This window comes from Chenopodium quinoa, unplaced genomic scaffold (genome assembly GCF_001683475.1).
Source record: "Chenopodium quinoa cultivar QQ74 unplaced genomic scaffold, ASM168347v1, whole genome shotgun sequence".
Classification (NCBI taxonomy): domain Eukaryota; kingdom Viridiplantae; phylum Streptophyta; class Magnoliopsida; order Caryophyllales; family Amaranthaceae; genus Chenopodium; species Chenopodium quinoa.
The window spans coordinates 672,809-697,410 of NW_018743955.1; the positions used below are offsets into that span (position 1 = coordinate 672,809).

General features: G+C 39.8%; 1 protein-coding gene across 1 annotated transcript; it reads left to right on the plus strand.

Annotated features, from left to right (window-relative positions):
- Positions 1–730: 730 nt before the first annotated feature.
- On the plus strand, positions 731–1,267 carry LOC110689089. The gene has a single exon (XM_021865821.1). It carries the CDS (start codon positions 731–733, stop codon positions 1,265–1,267), a length of 537 nt encoding a protein of 178 aa, XP_021721513.1.
- Positions 1,268–24,602: the final 23,335 nt, after the last annotated feature.

Genomic DNA, 24,602 nt, shown 5'->3' on the forward strand with positions numbered 1-24,602 from the left:
TAATTATAACCAAAATGGAGGTTGTAGAAATCATGGATTCCAAGGGGTTCATGGTAGCTACAATAACAATGGTTATAATGGTCAAGGTCATGGCCAAGGACATGGGGATCATAATCAAGGTTATGGTAACCATAGTCAACAAAGAGGCCAAAATCAAACTAGGGGTAATTGGAATAATCAAAGTAGGGGATATCTTCAAGAAAATTTTCAAAGAGGTTCTCCAATTAGTTTAGTTCCAAATGCTCAAAGTTTAAGTGATGATTCCTATGATCAATCATTTTCTTCTAGGAATTTCTTGGTAGGAATTATTGAGAAACAAGCTAAGATTCTAGAAACTTACATGGCTTTGAATGATGAGAAGTTCAATCACATGTTGTCTTATAATAGAGATTTAGGTGATAAACTCTTTCAGTTGGCTAGTGTGTTTAAGGAATGTGCAAACTCCTCTTCTTTGACTTCACCTAGTCTAGATTCTAAGAACCCTATGGATGCTATTGTTACTAGAAGTGGTAGGATCCTTGAGGGTGGAGTGCCTTAGAAGAGTGTCTCTAGAGAGAGCACTAGTAAGAGTCCCATCGAAATTGAGGGAGATGAGTGTCCTTTGAATGAAAAGGTTGATGAGGAGCAAGTAGAGAAAGAGAAAGAGAAAGAGTTTTACAAACCCAAGCTTCCCTATCCCCAAAGGTATAATAGACACAAATTGGATGAGCAATTTGGGAAATTTATAGAGATGCTTAAGCAACTTCATCTAACTCTTCCTTTCACCGATGTTGTAGAACAAATGCCAAACTATGCTAAGTTCCTCAAAGATATTTTGAGTGGAAAAAGGACATGTGACATGATGGAAACAATTAGCCTACCCGAACATTGTAGTGCAATAATCATGAATAAGATGCCTCCTAAGTTGAAGGATCCCGGAAATTTCTCCATCCCTTGTGCCATTAATAAGACTCAAATTGATAATGCCCTATGTGACTTAGGAGCTAGTGTTAGCCTTATGCCATATTCGGTTTATCAAAGATTAGGTCTAGGAGAACTTTTACCTTCCAAGATTACCTTGCAATTAGCCGATAGATCAATTAAGATTCCAAAGGGGAAGGTAGAAGATGTTCCTTTTAGGGTTGGGAAATTTGTCATTCCGGTTGATTTTGTAGTGTTAGATATGCATGAAGATTCTACTATACCTTTCATCTTAGGAAGACCATTCCTTGCTATATCGGGGGCTATGATTGATGTCAAAAGTGCTAAGATTTCTCTTAAGATTTGAGAGGAGGTAGTTGAATTTGATTTGAATGAAGGCATGAAATATCCCTCTTCTTCTTTTGAGAATTGCATGAGAGTTGAAGTTCTTGATAACATTGTGCAATCCATGCATGAGCACTTGCTCACATCTAATGATCCCCTTGAGTGTGTTTTGTTGAACAAGGAAAAGATAGGTATCCTAAGCAAGGAAGTGCAATTGTATGAAGACTTGCTTGATGTAAGCAATAAAGGGAGTGATGATCAAATTTGTATGGGGATATCAAGTCAATATGCTTTGCATGTGGCCTCAACCAAACAAGGTAAAGGTGTTCCCATGGTAGAGCTCAAACCTCTACCATCACACCTTAGGTATGAATTCTTAGGCCCTAACTCTACTTATCCCGTCATTGTTAGTGCATCCTAGAGTGAGAGCCAAGCTCAAGCGTTATGTGGTGTCTTGAGAAAGCACCAAGGTGCTTTGGGGTACACAATTGATGATCTTAAGGGCATAAGCCCCGCCTTGTGTACACACCACATAACACTTGAGGAGGTCACCCTACCTTCTATTGAACGACAAAGGAAACTACATCCCCAAATGGGAGAAGTAGTAAAGAAATAGATCACCAAGCTTTTGGATGCGGGAATCATATTCCCCATCTCAAGCTCGAGTGGGTCTCCCCCGTGCATGTCGTTCCTAAGAAGGGGGGTATGACCGTAGTTAAGAATGAGAAAGGTAAACTCATTCCAACTAGAACGGTCACCGGTTGGAGGATGTGTATAGACTATAGACGTCTAAACACATCAACCAAAAAGGATCACTTCCCTCTCCCTTTTATTAACCAAATGCTTGAAAGGTTGACAAGGCACAAGTTCTATTGCTTCCTTGATGGATATTCGGGATTCTTTCAAATTCCTATTCATCCCGAGGATCAAGAAAAGACAACCTTCACATGCCCCTATGGTACTTTTGCATATAGAAGAATTCCCTTTGGATTGTGTAATGCTCCGGCGACCTTTCAAAGGTGTATGCTGAGCATTTTTGGGGACATGCTTGAAGAGGAAATGGAGGTTTTTATGATTTTTCCGTGGGAGGAGTTTCATTTGAGAATTGCCTCAAAAATCTTGAGAAGTGTCTTGAAAGGTGTGAAAAGGTCAACTTGGTGCTAAATTGGGAAAAATGCCACTTCATGGTGGAAGAAGGGATTGTGCTTGGACACAAAATCTCTCATAAGGGTATAGAAGTTGACAAAGCCAAGATTGAGGTGATAGAGAAATTGCCACCTCCGGTTAATGTGAAGGGAGTAAGATCGTTTTTGGGCCATGCCGGGTTTTATAGAAGGTTAATCAAAGACTTTTCTCTCAATGCTAAGCCTTTAAATGATCTTCTCCAAAAAGATGTTGATTTTGTCTTTGATGATGCTTATTTGGAAGCTTTTAACAAATTGAAGAGAGCTTTGACTTCCACTCCTATTGTACAAGCCCCTAGATGGGATTTGCCTTTTGAGCTCATGTGTGATGCTAGTGATACGGCCATTGGGGGTGTGTTGGGTCAAAGAATTGATAAGAAGCTTCATGTCATCTATTACATGTCGAAGACCCTTAATGGTGCTCAAAGGAATTATACAACAACAGAAAAGGAATTCTTGGCAATTATTCATTCTTTTGAAAAGTTTCGTTGTTATTTATTGGGGTCTAAGACTATAGTTTTCACCGATCATGCGGCTTTAAAGTATCTCTTTGGGAAAAAGGAATCCAAAACAAGGTTGATACGTTGGGTTCTTGAGCTTCAATCTTTTGATCTTGAGATCCGGGATAAGAAAGGTGCGGAAAATGTGGTTGCGGATCATTTATCTAGGCTTGAGGATTTTCAAGTTCAAGATGATGGTTCCCCTATTGAGGATCGGATGTTGGATGATTCCTTATATGTTATTAATGTGAAGGAGCTCCCATGGATTGCCGATTTGGTAAATTTTCTTGGTTGTGGGGAGTTCCCTCCTTCTTTTTCCAACAATCAAAGGAGGAAGCTCAAGAGAGAAGCTAGGCATTATGTGTGGGATGAGCCGATTTTTTATAAAAGAGGTGTGGATGGATTGTTGCGCCGGTATGTGCCAAATGAGGAAATACCAAATGTTTTGAAGATGTGCCACTCGGATCCTAGTGGTGGTCATATGGGTGTTTCAAGAACGGCCTCTAAGGTGCTTCAATGTGGTTTATGGTGGCTAAACCTCTTCAAGAATGCTTGGGAATTCGTCAAGAGTTGTGATTAATGCCAAAGAATCGGGAATATTTCAAAAAGGAATGAGATGCCCCAACAACCAATTCTTGAGTTGGAGATCTTTGATGTTTGGGGTATAGATTTCATGGGTCCTTTTCCATCTTCTTTTGGGAATCGATACATTCTTGTTGTCATTGATTATGTGTCAAAGTGGGTTGAAGCCATTGCTTCTCCAACAAATGACCATAAGGTGGTTATGAAGTTATTGAAGAAGATTATATTCCCAAGGTTTGGCATTCCCAAGGCGGTTATAAGTGATAATGACTCTCATTTCGTGCACTATGCTTTCCGAAAAATGTTGAAGAAACATGGGGTGAACCAAAGATTTGGTCTTCCTTATCATCCTCAAACCAATAGACAAGTTGAGGTATCTAATCGTCAAATTAAGTTGATTCTTGAGAAGACGGTTGCAAGGAGTAGGAAAGATTGGTCAAATAAGCTTGATGATGCTTTGTGGGCGTATAGAACGGCTTTCAAAACTCCTGTTGGTACCACTCCTTATCGTTTGTTTTATGGGAAGTCTTGTCATCTTTCGGTGGAGCTTGAGCACCGCACTCATTGGGCAATCAAGAAGATTGATTTTGACTTGGCTAGTGCGGGAGAACAACGTTGGTTGGATTTACATAAGTTGGAAGAGCTTCGTTTGGATGCTTATGATTGTGCTAGCTTGTATAAGGCTAGAAACAAGAAGGTGCATGATAAGCTAATTGAGAAGAAAGAGTTCATTCTGGGAGATAAGGTGCTTCTCTACAATTCAAAAATGAGGCTTTTTCCCGGAAAATTGATGTCTCGTTGGACCGGTCCATTTGTTGTGCAAGAGGTGTTCTTAAATGGTTCTATTGAAATTTCACCTTTGGAACTTTCAAGGACTTTCAAGGTCAACGGACATAGGCTCAAGCGTTATTATGAAGACGTTTTTGTTGGAGTCATTCGTGACATGACTCTCTATGATCCACCTTGAAAAGGATGGAGAATGTCAAGCTTAAGACTTTAAATAAGCGCTTATCGGGAGGCAACCCGAGTTTCTAACCTTTTCTCCTTTTCTTTTCATTTTTCCTTTTGATTTGATGATGATTTTGTCTTATAATCTTGTTTTGTTTTGTTTTGTGATGTAGGTTTGTTTGAGTTGAAATCCAACAACTTTGATGCCATTTTTGAGGTAAAATTGTCCCATTTCTTGAGTTGGAAAATTTTGTAAGTATGGAGCTTGGTGGGTTCTTGTGATTAAATTCTTGTTTTTCATACTTTATACCCACCAAGATGAAGGTTTTCTACTGCCTATATGGGTTTTCATCACCATCATGTAGGTGGGCGCACCTAGGTGAGGGAGGAAGGAAAAGAGGAGAGGAGACCCTCGTGGGTGCGCCCGCACACAGCTGATGTGCGGCCGCACACGAGGCGTGTGTGGGCGCACCATTCTCTTGTGCGGCCGCACAAGGGTTGGTCGAGCCCTCCCTTTTTGCCCCCTTTTAAAATTCGATTCCCCTTTTCTCCTTCTCTCTCCTACTTCATTTTTACCCTCTAGATCTAATTGGTTATTGCTCTAGTTCTTCCTTCATCTCCATCATATATTTCTCATTGATTCTTCATTAAAGCTCATAATTTTCAAGTTTTTGTTGCTCAAATTCTCATTCAAGCACATTCAAGGTAACTTTCTCTCTCCTAAATTTGAGATTTTTGGGTATTCTTTAATTGAAATTTTGTAGTATGTTATAAGGGATGTTAGTAAGTAGTAGTATTTTCTTGTTGATTTCTTGTGTTTTCTTATCAATTGAAGGTGTAATTGCATCAATTTTGTGATAAATTTTCAATTTTTATGATTCATGAGAATTTGATTTTGGTAGTACTACCTCTACTAGCATACCCATGTTGCTACTACTTGTTTCAATACTTGATGATAATGAAGATGATGATGTTGTTGATGTTGATTTTTGTTATGATGATGGTTTTACTTGAGCAAATTAAATATTTTGGCATGAATTTTGTTGGATTTGTTGATAGATTAGTTTGTGGGTTTATTGTTGGTGTTGATGGTGATGATGTTGACAAGGGTTTGTTATTCATAGTATGTTATGTTGCTTCTACTAATTGTGATATGGGACAACAATTGTGACAATAATGGTGATTTGTTTATGCATTATTCATTTGAATTGAATATTTGCCTACTTCTTTGATTATTGTGGACTTTGTTAGTTTCACCATTATCATGATTAGTTTTTAGCACATTATTTGCTATATTTTGAAGCCCTTTTCTTTGTTGGTTGCTTGTAGATGGTTACTCCTCGCTGCACAAAACGTGCTAAACATTACAACCCAAGGGATGTAATTGAGCCGCCTTCTTCCATTGAAGAAACTTATGGTATAAGATTTCGGAAGAGAGAGCATTGGGATAGATTTGCAAATCTTTCATCTAGGAAGCTTTATTCCACTCGGTTCTATGATCAAGAGACAACAACTCTTTTCGGAATTGATGACGATGTGAGGATGCTAGCAAGGAACCTTGGTCTTGAAAACTTCATCGATCTTAATGCTCCAACCTTTCCTCGAATCACTTTTGAGTTTCTTGCCTCACTAGATGTTCATGGTGGTAGTGATGATGATGAGCCTCCTACCTTATTCTTCCAAGTCTTCAATGAAGATCACTCCATCCCTCTTTCTTATCTCAATGAAATGTTTCATTTTCCCGACCCGATTGAAGGTGTTCCTTTGTTATACCCGGCTTATGAGACCTTACATAGGGATCACAAGTATGATGAGAATGAATGGTGGGATAGAATCTCCTTTGAGGACTCTTATCGAGCACAAAATTCAAAGTCCGCTTCAATCATCCATGCGGCTACGCGCTACTTTAGCCGGATTCTCACCTATGCTTTCTTCTCCAAGGAATCTCTTGGAGCCATGTCTCAAGAGGAGTTAAGTTGGCTTTGGTTGGAGGATAAGCCAAGGGATGAAGAGGTTGAAGTGATTGATTTCTCTAGGCATTTGCTTGATTGTTTTATTGATATTCTTGATGGGATTTTCCTCTCCGGAAGCATTCAAATAGGAGGAATGATAACCATACTTGTCTTATCTCTAGAGAAGAAGTATGGTGGTATGCTCCAAAAGCTTAAGCCGATTCAAGATGTAAGAGAGAAGACCCCTTCATACCTTTTGAGCATTTTTGCTTTGATCAACCAAAAGTTCTTGGAGCGGACTATCAAGGATGATTTGTTTGTATGGAAAGTGTCTCGCACTACGGATTGGTGTCTTATTCCCCATGATGGTTCAATGGTGAGGGATTTGGAGTCGGCCTACCCGTGGAAGCCTTACAAGAGGGATATAGATAGCTCCCTTCGACGGGTATCTTTACCCTCCATTCGGCAAAAGAGGAGTGCTCCTCCTAAGTCCAAGGAAAGTTCTTCTAAGGGAGGTAACCCTAGTCCTCCACCTTCTCCTATTTCTCCTTCTATGCATGATTTGTCTAGTTTGCATGCTAAGGTTGATGCCCTTGCTTTTGCTTTGTCTTCTTCCTCTTCTATGGGGAATGGTTGTGTGGGTAGTTATGACTATCATGCTAGGAGAGTTTTTTATTATCATGTTTCTAGGGTAGAGATTGAGCCATATTTGAACTACCCCTACCTTCCGGTCCAAGAGGGACCTATACCTCAGTGGGAGCCTTTTGACAAGGCTATTGGACCCCGACCTTGCTACCCTTATTGGGAAGGTCCACATGTTGCACATAGTGCCATCCGTGGGACTTCTCGAGGGGATTATGATTATAGGCGACCGGAGGGGTGTGATTGGGCATATGATCCTGGTAACCCTGCTCCTTTCCCTTCCCCTGAGACTGAGGGGAGATGGGGACGTTCGGGCCTTCCCGTTCTTAATGATTGGTCCCATTTCTTGGCCGCTGATTCCCTTAGGAGGTTGGGTAGGTCTAAGGGGAAGGATGCGTATCTTGCTGATGATTTAGTCTGCAGTGTCGTTTATGACATTGGTGGGGGGAGTTCTAGCTCTACCCCCTACCACAGTGCCGAGTGAGCCTTGTTGGCTACCCCTCCTTATGCTTGTATTATGATTATGTCTTTCTGCATGCCCTGGTGTTGGGATTAGCTTGGGGGAGGGGTGGCTCGTATCTAGCTTGGGGGAATTATTTCTGGTTGGTTGTGTTTTGCATATCTTTCCCCTTGCTAGTGGTTCATTCGGTATTGTTGCTTTTCAGTCTCCCTGTCTTGTATCTGCAAAGTTGTTTCTCTGATGATGATATGTTGGTTTCCTGATGATGTTTGCTCTGATATTTTTCTGATGATTGCTCTGATGTTGTTCTGCTGATTTTATTTTCTGATGATGTTTCCTATCTACTACTATGATATTTCTCTGTCTGTCCCACTGATATATATATATATATATATATATATATATATATATATATATTTTGATGTCCTGTCGTTATGCTGCCGAATTTTCGGCTGATTTTGTCTAGAAGTTACTAACAATTTTCTTTGTATATAGTTTTCTTTATTTCTTTTTGCTCTATCCGGGTTGTCTATCTTGCATCTGCTTGGAGATTTATTTGATGATTCACGTTTTTGCTTTTATTTCTTCGCTTTGCATGGATTTCCCGGTGAGACCTTTCCTTTACCTTCTCTTATTTTCTTGGTTGCTTAGAATAGGATTAGTTTAGGGAAGTTGAATGGTTCGAGGATGTATGTGTTTAACACCTAGCGTGTTTGGGATCTTATGGTGTTGATACCGTTAAGATCACTAGTTCTTCGATTGGGATTTATGTGTTGCATATACATTCTTGTTATTATCTTCATCTCTTACTCTTCCTATTTCTTTGAATTTTTCAGTTTGATCTTTTATTTTTGTTTCTTGCATTTTCTTTTTGCTTTGCGTTTCTTTTTTAGGCTTATTCTTTTCTTTACCCCTCTTTTTATGAGTTGGTCTTTATATCACTCGACTTTTGCCTTTGAATGATTTTCTTCCTAAACGTTAGAGGTTTGCACATTTTGAGATTATGCTTGGTTGATTTAAGAACTAATTCATATGCTAAGGTGGTTGGTTAGAACTAAGAGGATCATGAAACCGGATTCTACTTGATTGTGGTATGTTGGTAGTTGCCCCCTATGGTGGATTTGACGCTAATAGTGAGTTTTTGCTACAACCATGTGAGTTCTATGTTTTTCGAGCCTTCTACCTTACTTGTATGAGCGGCATGGATCCTTGACTTCTTGCAAACCTAATCTTGAAACTTAACTCATAGATTTTGAGTCCGAGACCGAACCATTTAGGGAGGAAAAAGGCATATTTTCGGGGTCGTATTTTTCTATTTTTAGGATAGTTTTATTCATTTATGTTATTTTTGGGTTTACATTTGCCTCATTGCTAACCAATTTGAGCCTATACCTTTCTTTTCTAGCCAAGTACTTAGATTCTTGAGCCTTTTGTTTCTTTTCGTTCCATTTTTGGTTTTTGTGAAGCAAATGACCATCTTTTGGAGTTGTGGTGTATAAGTTTAGGTTTGGTTCTAAATGCAAGCATGTTTGTGTTTTGTACATATTTTGTGAATAATGGCAAATGAATTTGAGTAAAGGTCGTCCTATATTATAAATGGCATGGACAAATAAGTGCAAAGTTGGAAAAGCCGTCCAAAGTTAAAAGAGGCAAGGACAGTGCATTTTTAAATATTATAAAAAATAAATAAATAAATAAAAAGAGAAAAAATTGAAAAATGGAAATTCAAAAATATTTTGATGTATTCTTTTCTCCTTCCGAGCATTAAGGACAATGCTCCATTTTAGCTTGGGGGAGGAGCGCTTACGCTTTTTATGTATATATTTGTGATTTGTAGCTTCGAATAAGCTTGGGGGTGTTGTTGTTTTTGTTTGGTGATAACTTGGTTTTGGTGTAAAGAAATGCGCATTCTTTGCTTCACAATTTAGGTTAACCACCAAATTTTAAATTTTAGCCTACCTTCACCCTTTTACCTTAACGTTACAACCTTTGGGAAAGACCTTTTGATCTAAGTGGCTGAGTCATTCATCGGAGGAGAGGAATGTGAGTTTTAGGAGTAAGGAGAGGGGATTCAAAAGTCAAGATGTCGAGTAGCCTAAAAATTTTCCTTTTTCCGGTTCCTTAGGGGAATCATTGGGACGCTCACTAGAGGTTGATTTGAAGCTAGTAGGGGGAACGCGGTAAGAACGAACGGGATGAAAGTGGAGTGTGATACTTAGTTCTCTATGCTTAGAATGTTTTATTCTTTCATCAACCTTGGATATCTTGAAATGTGCTCACCTTTATTTGTTAGAGAAAGTTTGTCATTCATTGGAATTGTAGTCATTGTGAAATGTCCAACTTGTAGAATTTCATATTTTCCCTTTCCCTTTTGTTTTGACTTTGTCTTTTTGTTTTTCCTCGTGTTTTCTTTGTGAGTGTTATGGGTCAAACTCTTAGGACACCCTTACGAGACCTCACTCGTCCTCATAGGCGACTTTGGGGTTTAAAGGGCTTGTTGTAGCTAAAAACAACCGTGATTGCTACGACAGTGAGTCTTAGTGTACATTCTTATCTCGAGTCTTTCTTTTTCAATTTTAATAAATTTTTCATCCTCATTCTTTCTTGCTTTGTTTTGCTCGAGGAAGAGCAAAAGTTTAGCTTGGGGGAATTTGATGAGTGACATTTATGGCACTCATTTGATCTCTTTTTGGATGGATTTCATTTCATTTTATAGCTCTTTTCTTTAGTTTTCCTTAGTTTTACTCTTTATTTCTTCATTTTGTGCTTTTTGTAGTTAGTTTCTTTACTTTTTGCATTTTCTTGTTTATTCGTTGTTTTTCTCTATTATTTGTTTCTTTTCTTTTGTTTGTAGGTTATGATCGATCATCCAAAGATTTCCGAGTTTCCCTTCAACGATTATCATTGCTTTTGATGCCTTGTGCTAGTGTTTTGAGCTTTAAGTCAAGAGGAACTCGGAGAGCAAGTTTCAAGACCGGTGCACGCAAGCAGTGTGGACACCATCTATGCCTTGTGCCCACCAAAATGGCCATAACTTGCTGCCTACTTCGTTGTTCATCACCATCACCAAAGGTCGTGTGCACCGGATGAGCAAGGATGAAGAAGGGAAAGGGAATACCCATGTAGGTGCGGGCGCACAGGGGAGTTATGCGGCCGCACATCTGGCGCGTGCGGGCGCACCCTTGTGGGTATTGTGCCCGTGCGCCCCTTCTCTCTCCTACGTGCGACCGCACCGGCGTGGGTCTATTTTTGGACGTCATAACCAACTTCTCCTTTGTATATATAGTTGTTTCCTTCTATTTTTAGGATCATTATGAGATTTTCATTAGCATAGATTAGAATTGGTTTTAGAGAGAATTTTGGGAGGAGAGAGAAAACACTTGTTCTTAGATTTTTAGAGCGAGAAACTTTGGGTTTGATGATTGATGATTGAAGATTGCTACATTTTGATTTGATTTCTATCAAGTTTGTAAGAATTCTTTACTCTTTAATACAATCTTATGTTTGATTTCATTTGTTTTTGTTGATTGATTAAGTTTGTTGATAGTTTGATTGATTTAGTTTGAATTTGTTTATTTCAATTGATGAATATGAATTTGTTGATTAGTTTAACTTTGATCTTGATGTTCTTAATGGATTGTGAGTAGTTTGATTTCTAGGGTAATGGTGAAGCATGTATTATTAATGAATTGAAATTAATTTGGGGAAATTGATTGAGTTGATAATGTGATTAAATTGGTTGATTGATTTTGTGCATGTGTGTTCTTGATTTAGGCTTGATCACCCTAGTTATTCACACTAGATTGCATTGTAAGTTCACATTGATACGGACCATTGATTTGTGGCTTGCATTTACACGATTGAGGTATCTTGTGACGTTTCCTAGCTAGAGTTTATCGTAGTTGGCGCTAGTTAGACCTCTAGGAGAATAGCTTGATATGCTCTTTTGGTTGCAATATCGATTTTCCCTCACATTGCTTGACTTAATTGATTGACCTCCCAAATTAGTCGATTTTCATTATGAATGCATGTGGATCCTAGCCCTAGTGTTTGTTATTTTTGATTTACAAGTATTTAGTTGTGATTACCCCTAGTTTAGCCTTACAACCCCGCTCTAGACTTCGAAATAGCTTAGCGTAAGACAATAGACTCTCAATTACCATTCCCTTGGGTTCGATCTTGACTTGCTACTATACTCGTATAGGGGTTAGTTAAGTATATAAATTTTGTTTGATTGATCGGGGGAGGTAGCCCAACGACCTACCGTTTCACCGCTCGTCAGGGGTTCAAGCTTGCGATCATAGTGCTTGAAATATTCCCCACAGTTTTTTTGGCGACTTCGCTGGGGAGGATTTCTATTTTAATTCCTGAAATTTATTTCGGCAATGATTTAGAATGAGCGGATGAGACTCGAAAAATTCTAAGTATTTCATGTGCGTAATTTTGATTAACATTATTGTCATATGCATAAAAAAAGGTCCTCATTGGATAGACCATCCGAAATGAGTAAAAAACATAGGATTTTACACGTAGGAAATTTGAGAAATTTCTTTCACAACTAGGATCGAAATAATACTGCGAAATCTGGAAAATTCTAAGAACACAGATAGCTGCTGAGGCATGTAGGAACTAGCGTCTAGAAAACAGAGACCGTCGCCTGTAAAGAGCTTATGTCGCCTGGCGACACAGGTTCTTTTGCGGCGACAGTTCCTGTAGTCTGGCGCCAAGTTCTTCCAATACCGAGCCAGAACTCTGCCTTCTTGTTTTGACCATTTCTAGTACTGTTGGCTCGATTCTACTTCCTGATTGAGCTTTTCTCACTTTTCTGAAACCCATATGTGTTCTACATATGGACATAACCCTCTGGGGGTTCACGCTTCATCTACCCAATCGAACGCTCCTTGCAACGACGGGTACATGCAAGTTTGTGAATCCACCAAACCATGGAAGCAAGTTTTTAACTTGCGGGGTCCCATCCATACGCGCCAACCCTTCACAGTTAGGCTTCTGCGCGATGCATCCGGACTCATAACCATGGACCCTCTTTGAATTAACCCATATCCTTGAACTTTAGAGAACTAGAGCCATGGTTAGGTTGCAAACTCATTGCATCATATTGTGACTATATGAAATACTTGTGCATCCTTGATTGTGCATACTATATATGTGCTAACCGTTTGTTTGACTTGTGTTTAAAACTAAATAAACTGACTAATGACTAAAAAGGACTTTGTCTAATTAATAAATTAATTAATTTAGGATTAATTAAAGGATAATAAATTAATCAACTTGACTTAGTACGACTTTAGGCATGTCCCTTTAGAGTAAAATTACTGGAAACAGTCCAGATTAATGTTCCAGCAATGGCGCAGAAATCTGGGCTGTGGCGCCTCTGTTTATTGTCTGTCGCTTGGCGACAGGCTTTAGACAGTGGCGACAGTCCTGTTGTTATAGCGACAGTCAGTTTCTTGCTCGAGTCATCACGATGAGTCTAATTAAACAGTCTACTAATCAGTTTACTGATTTATCAACGGTTCAAACCGTGTCCAAGTCTTTAATTGAGTCTAGGCACTTAAGTCCCATGGTCATACATTAGAGTCAAAGCATGTCACTAACACATTTATAATGCATACACATAACATGTTTGTCACACCATGACCAAGTCTAGGGAGTCTTGAATGCGTATTTTCCGTCATTTCTTTTAGGGGGGTAAGTCGGATATTAATCCTCCAATCAACAACTTCATTGAACCTATTCCCAAAATATGCACCCTATTTTCGCTTTTTTCCTTTTTATTGTTTATTCTAAACCATAAAATCTAAGTCGATTAGAGTCGAGTTATTAAAACGATTATGGTTTAATTTACAGCGCGTGGACAAGAAAAGAAGGGCGTCTAATCAAGGACAACACTTTCATTCAAGTAGCACTTTTTGACAAACCAATTGGTAGGAAAAGGAAGGCTAAGAAGATAATGGCTAGTCAAGAAGAACTTAATGAAGTTAGGGGAGAGGTAGCTAACTTGGCTGAGATTTTGAAAGGTTTAACCCTTCAAATCAATGACCCTGTGAAAAAGCAACAAATGCACCTAATCCAGGAAAGCTTGAGCAAACTGTCCAATGACTTTAGGTTCCAAAACATTAGCTCACAAGGGGTCTCGGTGGATAAAGACCTTCTTCCGCAGAAGTTCAATGCCAACGACATCCCGAAATTCAAACCTATGGATAACCCTTATTTTCATTTAAGAGCTTTTGAAACTGTAATGAATATTAAGGGGATAAACAAGAAAGCCTTTCATTCTGTATTTTCTTTGTCTTTAGAAACTGTGTGTCAACAATGGTACTTTTCTCTTGATAAAGAGAAGACCTCTAGTTGGGAGTCCATTGTAAGTGCTTTCATTGAAAGGTATAAATGTAATATTCAAGTCGAAACCGATCACAGAGAACTTGAAATTTTAAAACAAAAAGAAAATGAAGGCTTTACTTCCTTCTTTAACAAATGGAGGGAGACTACCGCAAAGATGGTTGAGGTACCTAGTGAAAAGGAATCTGTAAGGATGTTCATTAAAAACCTCCAAGAAAAATATTCTAAACACCTTAAGTACCAAAGTAATTTGCACACCTTTAAGGCCGTCTATGATATTGGTATCAATATTGAAGACGACCTAGCCAAACAAAAGGCTGCTAAAAATAACTCCAACAGTGGCTGGAAAGGTAAGAAGAACGACAATCCTTCTTCTTCCAAAACCACCCACTCAAATAATGTTGGCACCTTTAACCTAAATGAAGTCCTAGCCATGAACAACAACTAAGGACAAAAGAAACCATTTAGGAAGAACTATACTCCTATTGGTATGAGTTATGACACCGCGTTTGACCACCTACACGCAAAAGGTCTTATAACTCCTATTGGACCATATGGGGACCCACCTGTCGAAAAAAGGACGGTTAGCTGGAACCCAAATGCACAATGTAAGTATCATCAAGGCAGGGGCCATCCTACGAAAAATTGTTGGAGGCTAAATGAAGCCATCCAAGATCTAATTGATAGCAACAAACTTCCATTGCCCCCTGCAAGTAAGAAGCCAAGCATCAACACCGCACCACTGTCGGATTCCTTGGCCATTTCTGGCGAAGAAAATCAAATAGACCCATCTAGAGTCTCATAGAACCTATTGAGACCATTAAAGAAGAAGAGATCTTCGAAGATGCCATTGACTTCTACGGGAAAGAACCTGTGACTAGGCAGGACATACATGCACTAACGCTACTTATGGCTGAAGCAAATAAGCTACTGTTTCAGGCTAAGGAGTCTCTAAAAGAGCAAAACGAGTTGCTTAAAAATAGACCTCCACCCAAAGAGAAGAAACCCTTCTCTCTACAAGTAATCGACACTCCCAAAAAGAGTAATAGGCTATATACTCCAATTGGGACGTCGTATGCCAACATGTTTAAAATGCTCTCCGAGAATGGTAAAATCCAGCCTCTTGAACCGAGACCATTTGAATCACTCAAAAGGACATATAGGTATTATTGTCCATACCATCAATCAGGGGGACATACAATAAAGAACTGTTTCAAGTTCAAAAGGTTAGTCCAACAACTGATTGATGACAAGAAACTAGTCCAACTCCCACAAGATGCCACAATCAATGGAGTATGGGACAGTGATGAGGAGGATGTCTACCTCAAAGATATCGAAGAGACTCCTTTATCAACAATATACCCAATAAGTGACATTTGGGATGAAGAAGATTCACCCATAGACGTCCTCACCAGGTCCGGGAGAATGCAACCTCCCATTACAACACAACCTATGCCTAAAATTCAACAAGTCCCTATACCAATCATAGAAGACAACGACGTTGTCAAACAATTAAAAAAGACCAAAGTCGAAATGAATGTATGGAAACTCTTAGCCACGTCCCGAGAACATAGGGTTGCAGTTATGGATGCCTTGGGTAAGGTAGGCATAGATTCGGACACCACTCCTGAGGGGTTAGCTAGTGTCCTCACGAGTGATCTCCCAAGTCCTATCAACTTGGTCACTTTTTCAGACAAAGATTTACCACCAGAAGGTGACAAGCACAACAAGGCTCTCAACCTCACAGTAATATGCAAAAAGATGAATGTTCCTATGACTCTTGTAGATAATGGGTCAGCAATCAACGTTTGCCCACTTAGAACTGCAAGAATGTTAGGCATAAGAGATGAGGATTTATCCCCATCAACACAAGGAATAAGAGCCTATGATAACTCACGCCGTCAAGCATTAGGTACAATTACCATGAACATTACGGCGGGAGCAATTGAACATGCTACCACATTCCAAGTAGTGGACATTAAAGCATCCTTTAATTTATTATTGGGACGCCCTTGGCTTCATGACCTAAAGGTCGTCCCTTCATCTCTTCACCAACAGGTGAAAGCCATAATTGGAGGAATACCAATTACCATTGATGCTTCACCTATGAGGATTAAAACAGTGGAAAATCCACTGATTAATGTAGAACATGATGAAGATGATGAATATTTGTGGGGCTTTAACGAAGAGGTCTCCTTGATAGAGGAAGATGAGAGTACCCCTCTTCACTACAACCTCCACTCAAACATGGTGACTAATACTATCTTAAGAAAACAAGGACACTTTCCTGGAATGACTCTAGGAAAGAAGAAAGAGATAGCTAAGCACATGGGATTACCTGGCCTCCCTAAGTTAGATACTTTTGGACTTGGTTTTGAACCAACTCTCAAAGATTTTAAGCGAGCCCAGGAAAAGTCAAGAGCACGTAGGAATTCTCGCACACAAAAGAAAGAAATACCCATGGATCCATATCCTCTCAGCCTAAATGGACAATTTATAAGAGAAGGAGAGGATTATCCATGTTATGAATTTCCTGAACCCTTTGTTGTAAATGGCATAAGACAACCAGGGTTCGAAATATTTCTGGATTGTTACTTCCTAGATGAGATCCCAACTCCAAACCATAGGGAGAAAGCACCCCCTTGTTTTGACTTTAATGTCATGGGACTCTTCTTTTGGCGAGAAAAGAATGAGCCAAGATACGTGGAGGACAATTCTTCACTCATTCAAACAGTCCTACAAAGTGAAAACTTTGATCCGTCAAAGTTCATCACTCCGATAGAAGATCAAGAGCGAGGATGGCGCAAAACGGTAAAGGTGACCACTACAAATGGAAGGAAGATGTCCGTAACCACGGGACAAGGGCCAATGTTTGAAGAGTCGTTAGAGTCCGAGTCAGAGTCTTCCCCTATCGAGTCTTCCAAATCTCTAGTTGTAGCACCTCTATCTGCCATTTCTACTCCTAGGATAGTTAGTAGTCAAGTCCCAACAGAAATTTCCTTATTTGATGTAATGATTTCTGAATTCAATAATATGTCTTCTTCCCCTTATTCCTCTTGTTTTTCTTTAACCAAAGATGAAGAGCATTGCTTAACTAATGATGAAAATGACAAAGAAATAATTAAAGCAATGGAAACACTTGAAAATAAAACGCCAATAATCGAAGAAACAGAAACGGTTGACATCTCAAAAGATCCAACCATTAAAAGAGAAGTTAAAATCGGACTTACACTAAGTAAAGATGAAAGAACCGATCTAATTAATCTACTTATAGAATTTATCGATGTATTTGCCTGGTCATATGAAGATATGCCAGGCATTAATAGAGAAATAGCTCAACACACAATACCATTAATTCCAGGAATGAAACCTGTAAAACAAAAGTTACGTCGAATGAAACCCGACGTAGCTCTTAAAATAAAAGAAGAAGTTCAAAAACAAATAACTGCAGGTTTTATTAGGGTATCCAAATACCCTGAATGGGTCGCCAATGTGGTCCCAGTTCCGAAAAAAGATGGTAGGGTTCGAATGTGTGTCGACTATCGAGACCTAAACAAGGCAAGTCCAAAAGACGACTTCCCTTTACCACACATCGATATTTTGGTAGATAATACAGCAAATCACGCACTTCTCTCATTTATGGATGGATACGCAGGATACAACCAAATTCTCATGGCCGAAGAAGACATGGAGAAAACCACATTCATAACACCTTGGGGTACTTATTGTTACACGGTAATTCCATTCGGGTTGAAAAACGCGGGTGCCACTTACCAACGAGCAACGACTGCCCTACTCCAATACATGATGCACAAAGAAGTGGAGGTCTATATGGATGACATGATTGTAAAATCTAGGGACCGTCCAGGACACCAAATAGCCCTAAGAAAATTCTTCGAAAGGTTAAGAAAATACAATATGAGGTTGAACCCCTCCAAATGTGCTTTCGGAGTAACCTCCGGAAAACTCCTGGGATATGTCATAAGCTCTAGAGGAATAGAGATGGACCCAACCAAGATTAAAGCAATCATGTCCATGCCACCGCCCAAAACCGAAAAGCAAATTCGGGGGTTCATTGGCCGGTTGCAATATATAAGTAGGTTCATATCCAAGCTAACCACAATATGTGAACCAATATTCAAAAAACTCAAGAAGAATGTGCCAGTCATATGGGACGATGAGTGTCAAAAAGCCTTTGAGAAGATCAAAGCCTATCTCGCAAATCCTCCTGTATTAGCTCCAGCACTCCCAGGAATACCTTTAAGGTTATACTTGACAGTTACAAAAGAAACAATGGGAGCTATGCTTACACAAGAGGTAGAAGATAAAGAAAATGCTATCTACTACCTAAGTAAAAAGATGCTCGAATATGAGACACGCTATACACCATTAGAGAAGTTGTGCCTCGCGTTGGTGTGGGCCACGACCAAATTAAGGCACTACATGCTTGTACACACAGTTTATGTAGTATCACGAATGGATCCCCTCAAGTACTTATTCGAGAGATCTACACTTAATGGGCGCATTTCAAGGTGGATAGTTAACTTAGCCCAGTTTGATATAAGATTCATGCCTCAAAAGGCAATTAAAGGATCAGTGGTATCGGATTTTCTAGCAGATTTCCCAATAGAAGATTCAACGCTAATATAAGAGAACGAATTTCCAGATGAGGATTTAATGATGACGGAAGATGATACATGGACCTTATACTTTGATGGAGCCTCGAACCAAAAGGGATGTGGCGTAGGAGTCCTATTAGTATAACCCAAAGAAGAACATGTTCCCATCTCTATAAAGTTAGATTTCGACGTTACCAACAACGCAGCTGAATATGAAGCATGCGTGGTAGGCCTCGAAATTGCTTTAGCCTTAGGTGTAAAGAAACTCCGGATTTTCGGAGGCTCCTCTTTAATCATCAATCAAATATAGAAAAGATGGAAGGTTAGGAGCGAAAGCTTAGCTCCTTACCAAACATATCAGGAAACTGAGACTCCTCTTTAATCATCAATCAAATACATCTATCTACCTAGAGAGGAAAATCAATTCACCGATGCCTTGTCAAGACTAGCCTCTATGGTTAGAATTCCTAAGGAAATTGAGCAAATGCCTTTAACCATAGAGAAGAGGCATAAACCAGCATACATTCAAGCTATAGAAGATGATGAAGTGGTTAAAGAGGAAGAACCATGGTATACAGACATACTTAACTATGTCACCAAAGGAGAATATCCTCCTCATGCTGACAAAAGGGAAAAACGAGCCCTAAGACTTTTGGCTTCCCAGTTTGTACTCATAGGAGATGAGTTACACAAAAGGGTACCTAAAGGTCGAGCTTTATTATGTGTAGGCAAAAAGGATGCTCAAAGAGCTATGAGAGTTATCCATGAAGGAATATGAGGAACACATGTTAATGGCAAGATGCTAGTCCAAAAGATAATGCGAGAAGGGTATTATTGGACTACCATGAATAGGGACTGTCATCAATACGTAAAAAGATGTCCCAAATGCCAAATTTACGCAAATTTGCAACATGTTCCACCATCTCTCCTCTACACATACACTTCACCATGGCCTTTCTCAACATGGGGGATTGACATAATTGGAAAAATTACACCTCCCGGGACATGAGGTCATGAATACATCTTAGTCGCAATAGATTACTTCACAAAGTGGGTCGAAGCACAATCATATGCTAAACTCACTGCAAAACATGTAGCACTCTTTATCGAAGGAAACATAATCTGTCGATACAGAGTCCCACATGAAATGATAAGTGACAATGGAACTCACTTTCAAGCTGAATGTGAAGAATTGCTACAAAAGTATGGTATTCAACATCACCATTCCTCCCCTTATAAACCTCAAGCAAATGGAGCAGTTGAGGCTGCTAATAAGAACTTAAAAACTATCATCAAGAAAATGACCGAGAATTACAAAGATTAGCCTGACAAACTTCATTTTGCACTGTGGGGTTATCGCACGTCAATCCGAACATCAACAGGGAATACGCCATTCAACCTAGTATATGGAATGGATGTCGTACAACCCGTGGAATTAGAAATACCTTCTCTACGCATTGCGTTAGAAAGTAAACTCGATGAAGTTGAATGGACTAGAGCACGGTATGAAGAGCTAATTCTACTTGATGAAAAACGACTAGAAGCTCTACATCATACCCAATGTTATCAAACTCGTATGGCTAGACACTTCAATAAAAAGGTCAAGACTAGAAATATCAAGGTTGGGGACTTGGTATTAAAAGCACTAAGAAAAAAAAATTTTGGACCCAAGAGGCAAGTTTAGGCCTAATTGGTCCGGACCATACATTGTCAAAACAATCCTGTCAGGAGGCGCAGCTAAATTAACCGACATGGATGGCAATGAGTTTTCAAATATGACAAATCTTGACCAACTTAAGAAGAACTACCCATAATTACTTGAGTAAAACACTCAAGAGAGCTACGTTTGGCCTGATTCCTTAAGCAAAGGATACGTAGGCAACCCTTAAAAAGGGTGCGGCCACTTTAATCTTCCAAAATCTCGCATCCCAAAGTTAAAATATTCATGACTACAAAGATACAGAGCTGGCGCCAGAAAAAAGCCTCTGTCGCCAGGCGACAGAAGGAAGATGCCGGTGACGGAAATTTAACCAGTAGCGCTAATTTTCCGCGAGTGTCTGGACAAATTCTGCGTATTCTGGAAATTTTTTTGACTTCCGTACTTGAAGAAATCCTCCGAAAATAAATATTTTAAGTGTTTTCATTGCTTTAAATGTAAAGTTAATAAAAAAGCTGAAATTTTATTGATTAATAAAAAATTACATTATTGATGAAGTAAAGCTTAAAGAAATTAACTTAAAACAATATAAATTGTCTAATAAATCAAAGGAAAAACAATGCTCTAATCTTCCTTTTCTTTCTTAATTCTTTTCCAATTCTTGTCCGAATTTTCTTCTTCTTCATCCATCATCTTTGCTAGGAGGCACCCATTAGAGGATCTGCATTCTATTTTGGTATAGATGGTCTCTCCCTCCGCTAAAACTCCATGCTTCTTCTCCACCCAAACTTTCTTTTCTGTAGAGTCAACTTTTTTTTTTCCTTTGTCTTTTTTAGAGCTCTTCTTTTTAGGCATAATAGGAGTCTTAAACTCACTTCTTTCACCTAGACGCTCATTAGCAGGAGCTTTCTTATCTCCCAGACGAGTCTTCACATTGGTCTTCTCAACCTTGACTTGGTTTTTCTGAGATCTTCCATCAAGCCATTGCTTCACACTATTGGACAAAGAGGGTGGAACCTTATGGGTAATCACTTCCCATAAGGGCCTAGCACACCAATAGTTATCAAAGCGCTCAACTTCTTGCGAAACAGGGAATTCATAAGGACGGCGAAGATCTCCCGCAGGGATGGTTTGTGCGAGCCCGTATTGTCTCTTAACTCTACAAGGATAATAAAAGGTTAATTTTGATAAACTAGGGAGACGGCAGAAAGGTTGGTTATTACAACCAATCATCTTCTCAATCTTCCACCAAAGGACGACCCAATTTATGGTAAAGTCACCAGCGGCAAACACCTTGCCCTACTCACGGCGGCCCATCTTTAAAGAAAAACGCTTCTTTTGCCGAACTAAACAGTTGGGAGTGTACTTGTCAATACTATCAGGAGGACTAATTAATCCTAGTCTCTCCATGAGCCATATCTGTAAAAATGCACTTGATTAGTATTGCAATGTAAATATTTTTAATTTCTGTAATTAAGAATATTATTTTTATACCTGTAATAAAATCGGAGAACCTCGAAGGGGTGCTTTTGGGTTCTTTTTCAATGCATCTAGACTCAACATAGTCTCTCCAACAATTAGTGGCATTGGGTTTCTCCCTGACTCAATTTGTTCTAGGACAGATATAATTATCGCTTCGCCTTCGTTATCTTTACCATTAGTAAGGAGATATTGGCTAATCATGCAAAAGAGGAAGGCTCTTCTTCCATAAACATGAGAAAATCCAGAGCAATGTTTGTCAAAATAAAAACGTGCAAATTCTTTCAAGTTAATTGTATTACCATGCACTATATTTTTTAGATCTGTACCCCTTAGATCAAAGAAACGCTCATAATCTTTGTAATAATACTCACTTACCCTAGGCATTACCGCATCTAAGGAACGAAAGCCTAGAATGGCTCCAAATTCTTCCGGTAAAGGGCAAATTTCATCATAGAATAATTTAAAACAGTGAGAACTAGTATCCCAATATTCTAAGGCAGTATGAATAAAATCTATGTCAAGATCTACCCCTTTTACACCATAAATACCCCCCATGTGAAAAAAGTCTAGTTCTGTTCTCTCTTTAGCAGTTAAAGAACAACACCACTCACGTGTATAATCACAAAAGGTTTTCTTAATTAGAGACATGATTAATTGTTAATTTATTTAATTATCAATATGTTCGGATTATGCAGAAAACGTTAGTTCTGGGGGGATATTTATAAGTTTTTTCTTGTCAGAATTCAATTCCTGAAAGAATTCGGATAATCAACGTTGTCGCCAAGCGACAAGTTTGTCGCGTGGTGACAACGTCTGTCGCGTGGCGACAGACTATGTCGCATGGCGACAAATATGATTACGCGGCGCCAGTATATTTTTAGCAGCGACAGCCACACGCTTTGTAAACCGCGTTTTCCTTACTCAAATTCGACTTTGATTTGACTTATATAAACCCACTTTGTTTCACCTCTATCATTTTTTCTCTCTTGCTTAAATTAAGCTTAATTAATTTCAGGCTTATTTTTAGTAAATATATTTTATTTCATTTTATTTTTAATTTTTCTTTTTTAGGGGAGAAACTCGGTACCCTCCATTAATAATAAAAATGACGAAAATTTTGCGCAAAAATCACATTTTTTCACACACTCACACGCACATAAAATAAAATAAAAAATAAAATGCAAAAGACAAAATATTTAATAAATAATAATTGCATATATACAAAGTGTCTAATACATGAGTCATATAAATACAAATTAGACAAAGTCCTACAAAGTCAAATAAATAAAAAAAATACAGGTACAACTACGGTGCGGGAGGCCGCAAATGATGAGGGATGTTGAAAGTATCAAAGAAAGTCCTACTCCGTGGAGTGTGTCCCTCACCATCTCCCGAGCCGCCACCCGGCGGAAACTGCAACTCAGGGCCAGCCCAACCCGGCTCACTCTGATATCCAATAGATAGTGGCTGAGACTGCAAGGGCTGCTGCGACGACGAGCCAACCTCGTATGTCCCACCACCCATCCCACCTCGACTGGTTGGCCCAGTCGGAGCATCCTCAGGAGACGACGTTGAGTCCTCTATAGGGGCGGCCTCAGAACGACCAACCCGACCGCCTGAAGTAGTCCGGCGACGCCTCGAGTCGGACCTAGTAGTCTCCCTCCTAGGCTCGGGTCTCGACCGAGTGCGTGGAGAGGGAATAGGTTGTCCCTGCAAGAGTAAATCAAATTAGAAAATAAGTAAAGATAAGACAAAGAGATGATGCTAAAGCAAGAAGTAATACCTCCTCAGCGTCATTGCTACAACAGGTCGCACGGTTCCGCAACCTCACGAGCTGGCAGCGAAAGGCGTCTATGCACCTCGCCATAGCTGTCACCACCTCGCGAGAAAACTGTCAAAACAACTGAGTTAGTAACAGTTTATAATCAAACATAAAAACAAAATGAACAAGTATGTTTACCCGAGTCTGGTGACGGGGAATGGAGCGCTCCACAAACCCCTCCTCCTCCGGAGCTGGCGGAATCAGCTTTTCGACCGGCCCGTACATGCCCTGATAGCGTATGGACATCCTTGGGGGAATGAACTCCCTAGGACCGGCCTGATAAAGACAAAAGGTTAGAAATCACTTGGGGGCTACCTATTAGAAAGCAAATGAAATAAAATAGAACATACCGCTGCCTCCTCAGAAAGGACAGGAGCCGGCGCTATAGACGGTAGCAGATCCTCCTTGTAACTCTGCTCGAGGAGAAGAAAGGACAGGAATAGTGAAGTTGGCCCAGGGTCGATAGACTGGGCCAGGCTCCTACAAAACAATCATATGAGATGAAAAACTAACAAAAAAAATGATAAGAGAAAAATTAGTGTTTACGAGAGCCTACCGAGAAGATCATCTCTCGAAGACGGAGCACCTCAGGCGGACCTCGGTGGCCTCCCCAACTAGCAGCAACAGGAAACACGCGAGGCGAAGGTCTTGCAGGCGCAAGTGAGGGAAAGTACTCGTAGAACCAGATCTATATGAATGGCGAAGGTCAGTAAAAGTTTACATTAAATCTAGAGCTAAATCTCAAAAGAGGAAAGAGATGTACCTCTACGACCCTCCAGAAGCTGGAAAGTGCAACCTCTCCAGACAAGGCCCTGTGACGGCAAGAACGTCGCAGGCCTAGTAGAAAGTCCGCATAAGCCAAGCTGGCCCAGTCATATGTCCTAACGAAGTGGAGGTCGCGAACAGCGGATAGATAGTAAAGAAGTACTCTACTACCTCAGTCAGGGTAAAATGTCCCTGACAACAAAATCAGCACAAAGATGCGCACTCGCTGCTCACGAGTGGTGGCATCATCCTCAAAAGCTGCAACCAGTGTGCAGCGGCGAACGCATCGGGAGCTCATCTGTCCCGACTCAGCCTCAGCTTGGGCCCGAATAGCGATCGGACCCAACAACTCCAGAACGACCGGTGAGTAGACCGTGATGTCGT